This window comes from Tenrec ecaudatus, chromosome 10, assembly GCF_050624435.1.
Source record: "Tenrec ecaudatus isolate mTenEca1 chromosome 10, mTenEca1.hap1, whole genome shotgun sequence".
Classification (NCBI taxonomy): Eukaryota; Metazoa; Chordata; class Mammalia; order Afrosoricida; family Tenrecidae; genus Tenrec; species Tenrec ecaudatus.
In genome coordinates this window covers 60,614,219-60,624,716 of record NC_134539.1, presented here as the reverse complement: position 1 = coordinate 60,624,716, position 10,498 = coordinate 60,614,219, and the positions used below count along the sequence as shown (strand labels likewise).

The 10,498-nt window shown below is 38.9% G+C and overlaps 1 protein-coding gene across 1 annotated transcript; it reads right to left on the bottom strand.

The window, feature by feature from the left end:
- Positions 1-7,873: 7,873 nt before the first annotated feature.
- Positions 7,874-8,809, bottom strand: LOC142457970 (olfactory receptor 1L4). The gene has a single exon (XM_075559050.1). It carries the CDS (start codon positions 8,807-8,809, stop codon positions 7,874-7,876), a length of 936 nt encoding a protein of 311 aa, XP_075415165.1.
- Positions 8,810-10,498: the final 1,689 nt, after the last annotated feature.

Genomic DNA, 10,498 nt, shown 5'->3' with positions numbered 1-10,498 from the left:
TCACCAAGACCATATTTTCCAACTCCTGTTTCTTCTTTGTTTCCAACGCTCCCATTCCACTCACCAAAATTATCATTGTCTTTTGACTTCATGCTTGATCAATTTCAAATGGAAGAAGCTGCTATAATTCTTTAATTTCTTCAGTAATATCTTTAGTGGATAGTAAATTTGAATAACAGTTGTATGGCTGGATTTCCTTTTATGTATATAGACATTATCCTATCACGGCATCACTGAACTTTAAGCTAGTCCTTGAACTGCTCTTTTTGATGGTGAATGAATGTGATGACATTCCTCTTGTATTTGTCATTCCTAGCATATGGTTGCTGGGTTTAAAATGGCCAATACCAGTCCATTCCAGCTCACAAAAGCCTAGGAAATTGATCTTTATGCGTTGCCTTTCGTTGTTGAAATCTTCCAACTTTTCTAATTCATATTTTGGATGTTCTATATTTTGATTATCCATAGATGTTTGCAGCTTTTTCTTATTTTGATCATGCCCTATCAGCAAATAAATGTCTCAAAGGCTTTGCTCCATCCATGTCACATGGTCAACTTTATTTGAGAAGGAAGCTCTTCTTCAGTCAAATGTTATCTGCCTTCCCAACTCAAGGGTTCATTTTCTGGCACTATATCTAATAATATTCTGCTGCTATTCATAAAGTTTTCAGGATTTCTCACAATGTTTCATGGCTATTTATAAGGTTTTCAGTGGCTAAAAATGCCTAAGTGGACCACTTATTCTTTATTCATAGTCTGTGCTTAGTCTGGAAACTCCACTGAAACTTGTTCTTTTTAGGTCAACTTGGTATTTAAAATACTAATGCCATAGATTCCACCAGATAACAACATGCAAGCCACCACAGTGCCACTGACTGACAGACAAGTGGTAGAGAACACAAGCACTGGGTGGTTCCTGGCAACCGTTATGAAACATTTTGTGCAAAGTTTCCAAAGAAGAATTCTTACCATAAGTAGGAAAATACGAATACAGAATTCCAATCACTCATGGGCTCTGGACTTTCTGAAGCAAATGAATAGATAAACTTCTGAGACTATTCCCCTGAAATAATCTTCAATGTAAATTAGTCACCAAAGTCTTTTGAAAGCCATGTCATAAATTAGCTTAATTAGTAAAAATAGTCTTCCTTGAACATTATGGTCTTATTTTAAACGTTCTTCTTTTTCCATTAAGAAAAGACATTCCTCAATGACTGACCTTGAGACTGGAACTTGCATTGTCACATTGCATAAGGCCATATCTGCTTGGTCTGTGAGAAAGGCTTGCACACCCTTTCCTGAGTTCTGTTGTTCTCTCTTCTTACGTCATCACATCTGTTTGCCTCATAGTAAGTATCTGCTGTAACTTCTGTCAAAGCTGGTGGGACTCAAAAGCCTGGTCTTCTCACAGATGGAGGGGTTTTTTGCATCAAAGGCACTAAGAAAGGCACAGCCATCACAATGCCACGTGTTGTGGTTGTTCTAGTGCATCAGACATCAGCCACCTTGGTGCCCTGGGTAGTGTTGTAGGTGACACAGTTGAAAGGGGGAACTATCAGAGGAGAGCATGACTAAGAAAGCAGATGGTTTGGCCACAGTGTCTCACAAGGAATAGTCGAGGGACAATCAGTACGTTCAGTAGAGAAGAATAGATTTTCTTTATGGGATCAATGCTAGTGGGGGGACACATTTGTTGCAAAAAAAAAAAAAATCCAGGTAGAGGAGGATAGGGTGGTAGACAGCAGGTGATCAATCCAGAAGGGAGCATTGTGTTCTTTTAAAATTGTCTGTATGGGATCAAAGTGACAACAGCACTCCAAGATTAGATAAGAAATTAGGGGGCAGTGAGTTATCTTAATGAGGAAACCACAACTCAGATAAAGAAGGAGGAGATTGAATGCACAATTCAAAGAATGTAAGCAATGATCCTGAGTTGTCTACTTAGAAACTGTTGAACTGGTGTATAATTTTGCTGCAGATTTTGAATTAGTGTGTATTTTTCTCTCAACAACAACATAAATGTAATTTATAAAAGAAAACAAACCAGGTCTGGAAGTTGAGATTCATGCATTCTAGTCAACCAATAAGGCCGATAATAATACTGCCCATTTATTACAGGAGGAGGAATCCTGGTAGTGTAGTAGGCTATGAGTTGGGCTGCTAATTGCAAGGCCAGCAGTTCAAAACCACCAGCAGATCCATGGGTGAAAGATGAGATCTTGCTTAAAGACTTTCAGTCTCAGAAACCTACTCTATGCTATAGTGTCACCATGAATCAGAATTGACTTGATGGCAGTGAGTTTGGCTCTTTGGTTTATTATGAGAGGCACCTGAGGATGAGATAAAATATTAGATTCAAGAAATTATTACTATTTTTTGAGTGAATATGTACTTAAGACATTATTTGAAACATTATAAATGACGTATTCTCAGATTTATAGATGTGGGATTTGGAGTTCAGCTGTCTTAAGTAATTTGTTGAATATTATTTGTATAAAAAATTTTATGTTAAGTTCAAGTTCAGTGTAGTATATTTTTCTTATTTTTATTCTCTGCTAATCTTTAGGCTTTATTAAGGCAGATACCACATTTCTTTCCTATTGTAACACCAGCACTTAGCCCAGTCTGAAGGCAAAGACATTTTAAAAAACAATGCATGAATACACACCATTATTTTTTATAGAAATATGTGTGGATATATGTTTTGAATATCAAATAGAGTTAGTTGATATATTTTTTATGTCAAAACAGGATGATATAATGCAAAAAGTTATACAAGACTCATTCTGTTCAGAAGTCCTGTAAAGGATTTCTAAGACATAAGTAATAGACTTGCTCTTTTTTATTTAATGAAACTTCCTGTTTAATTACTTCAAAATAATTTGGCCTGTTTGCATTTAAATGAAACTTTTACCCATATATTATTTTGTAATATCACACATTGATCATTTCAGAAATATTAGTTTATTGAGTTATGCAGATATTCTTATTGTTGACACATTTTTTGATACAATATGATAAAAATTGCTACATTTGTAAAATTAACACTGATCTCATTGCAAAAATTTTTAAGGTTTGAGAAATGTTCATTTTCACAATGGTGGGTATGAGTTTTTCAAAATTCCAGTTTTTGCTTGAAAACACAAATTTTATTATTGGGAACAAACACTATCAGATTTTTAAAATTAAAATGATATACTCACTTTGGTAACATTTGACAAAATGCTTGCCAAATACTCAACTCTTTTAGTTGGTTGTTTGAAAAGAAAAAGACTTGTTCAGCTGCCAGCTCAATTGTGTTTCCTTTTTTTTGTCTCTAGAAAATCACCATACTTTGATATGTAGCAGAAGTACTTTTTATTCCTAACATAAGATATTGAAATGATGTATACACAAAATTTGAAATCTAATAATATAATACTTTTTATTGTTTTAGCAAAACCATTCTTTTTTTTCTTTCTTTAACCCTAACCCTAACCAGCAAAAACATTCTTAAATGAATAATTTTTTTAGACTACAAGTATAAGGCCATGAAGAATGACATGACCATAAGCAGAGCGTAGTGCCACTGTTTTGATTTATCATATGGCATCAGCAGCATTACCCCTCACCTCCCCATCACTTTTATACCATCAATCCAAGTATCAACCCAGTTATTCCAAGGTAAACTGAACTTCCCAAACATTATGCAATACTATGAATATTTTAGCATCACTTGTCTTTGCTTTGGAGCTTTCACATTCAAATTCATCTTCACTGATTAGTTGGTACTGATATGGCCACACCTATTGATTAAATCATTTATAAGACAAAAGTGCAATACTATCTAAATGTTTGCCCTTAAATATTTACTTTGAAAGCGACTGTATCAGAAAATGCCTGTCCTATAATTTATTTTACCAACTTTTCATCCAGTAGGTACTCAGCCATGTCCATGTAAAGCTCCTTCCCATAACATCAGTTTCTACTCGTGGTGGTCCCATATATTCCAGAATACAACAGCTCCATTCTGGGTTGTAATCTTGATGGAAGCAGATCACCAGACCTTTCTTTCATGGGACTGCTGAGTGGGCTTGAACCTGCAAACCTTTAGGTGTGTTGTTGAGCACGGCGTCTTTGTACCACCAGGGATCTCTCCAGGCTTTATTAATAACACAGCTACTGTGTGCCCTTCTCCAGACACTTCAGTATGACAACATAGCACGCAAGCTGGTTTAGTGGCTTTTTATTTTTCCATTTGATTAGATGAACCATCACACTGTTATTTAATTTACATCCAGGATGCATTTTTTTTTCCTGTGTGAAATTTCCCTGGAGTACTCTTGAGAAGAGTGATTTCTCAAAGGGACCAAAGATTGTGTTCCTCCTGTTCTGGAAGAATGCGGAGTCGCTGATACCCAGACAGGGATTTGGGATGGTTCCTTCGTTGGTTTTGAGGAATACAGACTATTTCTCAGTCTTCCTGCCAAAATTATTACCCCCAGTCTCCCGTATTTCTCCGCACTTCTCTTTACTCTTTGGCCCCTCATGTGCTATTGTATTATTTTTGTCAGGTGCTATTGAGCTGATCCTCTAAATTTCTAGATTGTAATCTTTTACAGGAGCTGATCCAGCTCCAGGTGTCTTTCAGCAGAGCCCCACATGGTCATGAAGTGCCAACATTTCAGTTAGCAGCTGAGCACTTACATTGGGTTTACATTATCTTGTGAAACCTTGACCATCTGTGTAATTCCAGCAGGTGTGATGATTTATAACTTGGCAAATGTTCTTTTTCCCTGGGGGTTCCTGTCTTAATGAGGATTGAAGACTTCATTCAATTACCTAATGTTACAATTTCAATGAAAGGGTGTAAGAAACACCACAGCCTTCCAGGACCTTAGGAGTCCTGGGTGAATTTGTAATCAAATTCTTCCCCAAATCTGAGAATAATCACAGGGGAAGGAACTCTAAGCCTGGAGTCAAGAGACTTGGGGTCTGGTCTTGGATGTGCTGCTAATAGATTTCTTTTGTTTTCTTTCAAATATATGCAACATAGAGCAAAAAGTATAATTGAATACTAATGTGTATCCCTTAACATAGTAAATACTCAAGTTGTGCTAATCTTGTTTTAGGTATATACCTCTGATCCACAACACTTGTTATTTGTTGGCAAGCATGTTAAAGCAAATCCCAGAAATCACTTAATTTTAATCATATTCTTGTTGTTGCATTTCTAGAAATAGGAATTTTAAAAATCTTACAAAATCTAAATAATTTGACAGTAATTCATTAAGTCTAGTATTTAATCCATATTCAAATCTCTAAAAAACAATTATTTGCAGTTAATTAACAAATTAAAATTCAAATAATGACCACATACTACATTTGGTTATTATATTTCTTAGTTTACAGAAGCACCCTCCTTTCTTGGTTATTGTCTATTGATAAACAATATACACAATATTAAAAATAGATAGTACATTTCCTTTGCTCCCCTGTATTTCTTCAATTATCTGTATTTTAAAAATTTGTTGTGCTTAATACTTGGCTCAAAAGAATACTAAAAGTCCTTCATTTGCAATTAGTATCTATATGGGAACCAGCAAGCGTATTCTAGTTTTTATGTACTTCGCCTGTTGTCCTGGCATTTTGTTTATTGCTGTGTGCATCTTTACTGTCATCGTGGCGTTTATGTTTCCCTTTCTGTGTTCTCTCTCTTCTAACCACCAGTTACACTTTGTCCTTCAGATAAATATATGTGTAATATGCACCACCAATTCTTAAGTTGACGTAGGTTCCTCATGAGTTCTGGAATAGTGAAAACAACTTTTTATATTTGAAAGTCATTTAGGGTAGCTATAAAATCCTTGAGTCATATATCCCTTGAGGATATCAAAGTGTTATTTTGGTTGTTGGCTGATGTTTACATAAAGTATCTAATGATGCTGTGGTTAGTATGTTCTAACTCATGTGACCTTATGACTCAACAGCTATGACGGAGCTGTGCAGGCCTGGGCGGCATTTTGTTCTGCTGTACATAAGGTTTATATGAGTCAGAACTCATTCGATGACACCTAACAACAAACACAACAACAATGCTTTGTGGACAAAAATAACTCTGGATGGATGATAGAAGTAAGAACACACTAGATTTCCAGGGAGGAAAGGACTTACTAGCTTTCTAAGTTCCTGGGAGCTCTAATTAATAAACTTGCTGATTTATTATATACCTGGACATTCCTCCCATGGTTTATTGAACTTGGTTAAACATGAGGAAGCTGTGGCACATAAATAGAAAAAGTAGAAAAGGTACAAAGATTCTAGGCCATTCCCCCCAAATCCAAATGATTGGCTGAAGATGGTGGTGAATATCTTGTGTGCCTGCACCAACATAAAGGGTACTGCAGATTACTTTGTTTTCTTGGCATGGTGTTTGCAAGTTGGTAATTGGAGGAGATGGTGACGACAGAGGTAGGGATGCTGATGATGGACCTTGGGTGTTCCTGGGTTTCATTATCTCTCCATATACCTGTTGATATAAATTTAAGGCCAAAAGACAGATCCAACTTCAGGTTCTGCCTAACTCGCAAGAGTGCAACTCCAAGAAGTTGCTCAGTGGTTTTGAGATTCTGACGAAATCTGAGACACAATCAATCCAGAGCTAGTGTAAGCTTTACAACACTATTGATATTGACAATAACACGATATCTGAAGTGATTGGTGAAGCAATTAATCCAATTTGTGTCTCATTCAAGTTGTGTGATAGACACAAGCTATTCACAGAATATTTCACGTTCTCCACTCCACATGAACATATATAGATTGTACGTTTTGGTTCTCTTGTGCTTGGGTAAGGTCATGAGGTTAGTTGTGAATGGTAAATTGTGGGCGGAAGGGGTGTGGAGCCCTGTGAGCCAGAATGGTTCACTCTCAGTCTAAAATACTCACAAGCCTTTCTCAGCTTCTGTCAGCAGTATGAGTCATGTTCAGCACGGAGACTGTTCTATCCATTTGGGTCCCTGAATATTTAAATGAGCCACACACTCTTGCACTTTTCTGTGATGGATTCCCATTGAGAAGTGAGTCTGGTCTTAAGGGTCTAAGATCTTTAGGCTGTCTGATTTCGCAGCATAACTTGGTCCATCGTGGTTGAAACATTGCTCTCTCCAGTAGAGGTCAGTGAGTGCACTGATCATCGTTAGAAAGGAAGAATTAAAGGTCAAGGAATAAAGAGACGCTGCTGGCAACGCACACATTGCGATAGGGGTGGGCTAGGGAGAGGACAGATCAGCCTTGTAGATTCCTTAATCTTGCCAGGATTATTCTCCTTATTCACAAACTGCTCAGAAAACTGCGGCCTCACTGCTCCTCAAGTAAATTCTCACATGTATTGCCTCACCTGCTTAGGGGGCTTCCACCTACAGGTTCTATTCATGTCTTTATTCTCTGGACCTTCATATAAAAAGTCAGTTTATTCTTCAATGTATTAAATGCCTTGCTTCAAAAAAGTGTTTCCCATTTCGTTACCAAATCCAAGAAATTTATTCTTTTTTTTTAAGGGAACAGAATAGGACATTGTAACTTACTTATTACTGGTGACAGCCAGTTTCATAGGAGAGTTATTTGAGGGACAATACACTTGTACTAGATGGCGATGACTGATTTCTGCACTGAACTGTGAGTTTCCAGAATTACCAAGCCTGAAGCTGAACATATAATTACTCAAGGTTGTAGATAGAAGCAAAGTGTTCTGATTCCCAGGACAGTGCTCTTACTGTTACCCAACACCACTTCTCACAATCTCTTTGGGTGCCATGTAGGGAATAGGCAAGGGAGAAAACAGCCTGACATTTTCTTTGGTCATCTCCCAATTTTGACAACCCATCATTTTGTTCTACGAGTACATTCGGTTCCTCAATTTCCCCAAACCTCTCTTCATATCTTTGTTCCGCAGGCTGTAGATGAAAGGGTTCAACATGGGTGTCACCACCGTATACACAACGGTGGCTACTCGGTCCTTCACTACTGAGTACATGGACAGGGGCCTAAAGTAGACGTAGATGATGCTCCCGTAGAACAGGGCCACAACAGTGAGGTGGGAGCCACAAGTTGAGAAGGCCTTCCATTTCCCAGCTGCAGAAGGGATTCTGAGCACAGCGATGATAATCCGAATGTAGGAGAAGATGGTGCACAGGAAAGGGGTCACAATGACAGCTAGGGTTTCAGTCATGACCACAATCTGGCTCGAGGAGGTGTCAGAGCAAGACAGCTTCAACACAGGCTGTGTGTCACAAAAAAAGTGCTTAATGACGTGGGAGGCACAGAAAGATAGGCGAGACATGAGCAGCACCCGGAGCAAGGCGTGTAGGTGGGATATGGTGCAAGAACCCAGTAACATGAGAAGGCAACGCTTTGGGTTCATGACTACATCATAATGGAAGGGGTTGCAGATGGCCACCAGTCGGTCAATTGCCATGGAGGCCAGCAAGTAGCTGTCCGTGTTCCCGAAGGCCATGAAGAAGTACATTTGGGTGAGGCAGCCCACGTAGGAGATAGTCTTTGTCTCTGACAGCAAGTTTGCCAGCATCTTGGGCACAATAACCGTTGTGAAGCAGATGTCCATGAAGGATAAGTTGCTAAGGAAAAAGTACATAGGGGTGTGGAGCCTGGAGTCAGAGTGGATGGCTAGGATGATGAGCACGTTCCCCACCAAGGTGACCAGGTACATGATGAGGAAGATAGCAAAGAGAGGTTTCTGCAGCTGAGGGTTAGAGGAGAGGCCCAGAAGGATGAAGCCTGTGGGGCTGCTGCTTGAGTTCTTCACCTCCATGCTTCCCGTCTGCCTGCATGATTTCAGAGGAGCAGTGAGAGACACGCAATAGGTCATTTGATCAATACAGCTTTCCTAATTTAAAATATATATTTGTTAGGATTATTAAGCAATTTAAAATATATATTTGTTAGGATTATTAAGCATGCTTATGTCAAAAAACTACAAAGGATCAAGAAATCAAATTCAACCAAAATTCAAACAAAGCAAACCAAACCCAAATGTCAAACTCACCGCCATCATGTCATACCAATCCTATAAAACAGAGTCGAACTACCTCTTTGGCTCCAAGGCTGTCAACCTTTACAGGAGCTGAGAGCCTCATTTGTTCTCCTGCAGTGTAGCTGCTGGGTTCAAACTGCTGCAGATGTGGTTAGTAGCTCAACCTTTAACCCAAAAGGGAAACTTAAACACACTAACCACCGCCCCCCAATCTTCCTAAATTAGAAAAGAAATGTTTCCTAAATTCTAGGAGTTTCTGTGCATCCTGATTTTTCTGAATTCTTCTCAATTCTCTCTCTCTTGCTTGCTTTTCTTTTGAAAATTTTACTTGGTTATTTTGAAATCAGTTGAGACTCAAATAAATGCTGAAATTAGAGTCACGTGAATTCTTTACTCCACTTCTCTGAATTTTAACGTCTTACGTAACTGCAGTACAATGATCAAAACACTGACATTAATATTGATATATTACTATTAACGAGGGGGCAGCAAACTAGAGGAAGGCCTCAGTGAGATGGGTTGGCATAGGGACTGCAGCCATGGGCTCCGTCATAAAAACGGTGAGGATGGCGCAGCCTGGGCAGTGTTTCCGTCTGTCATGCACACGGCCACCATGAGTCCGAACCAACTCGATGGCACCGCAAGACAACAATTAATTACAACCCTAATTTGCATTTCAGTAGCTCCCCCTCCCCCCAATGTCCTTTTACTCTTCTAGGATCTAATCTAGATTGCCACTTGCATTAGATTGTCATTTCTCCTAAGTCTTCGCCAATCTGTAACTTTCCTGTTTTTTTCCCTCTCTTATGGACCTGTCACTTTTCGATATCACTAGTCAGTTATTTGTAGAAAGCTTTTCTATTAGCACTTTCTGTGATCACATTCAATTTGAGATCTTGGCAAGAACAGCATAGAAGTGATACATCCTCGTGATATCGAATTAGGAGGCACTTGACATTAATTTGTCTTACTTCAGGGAATGTAATGTTAAGCTTGATTACTTGGGTAAAATGGAGTCTATCAGAGTTTTCCACCAGGCATGAAGTATTAATTTATTCTTCTCGGTTCTCTTGTCATTTTCAACTTTTGATTTTTCTTTCTTCAAAAGTTGAAGCCTCTGAAATCTAAGCAGAGAACAGAATTATGTTGACCCTGCTTTCTGATACCAGACAAGCTCCTGCAGACTGCCCATGCATCCCTACTCTCCCCTCTAGAAGCTGCCCGTCCCTGGACTGGCTCCATAATCTGTGCAGCCCAGTGCAAACTGTAAAGGAGGGGCTGCTTGTTAAGAACATGAAGATGCCTAGGCTGCACAATGGCCAGCACTTCCAGTTGTCCATCAAGCGGTCCATGATTTTAATCCACCCCCTGCTCTGTGGGAGAAAAGCACAGCCAGCTGCCTCCATAAAGCTTTACAGAACTGGAAACACTACGTGGGCAGTTCTCCTCCGGTCCATAGCGTCCCTA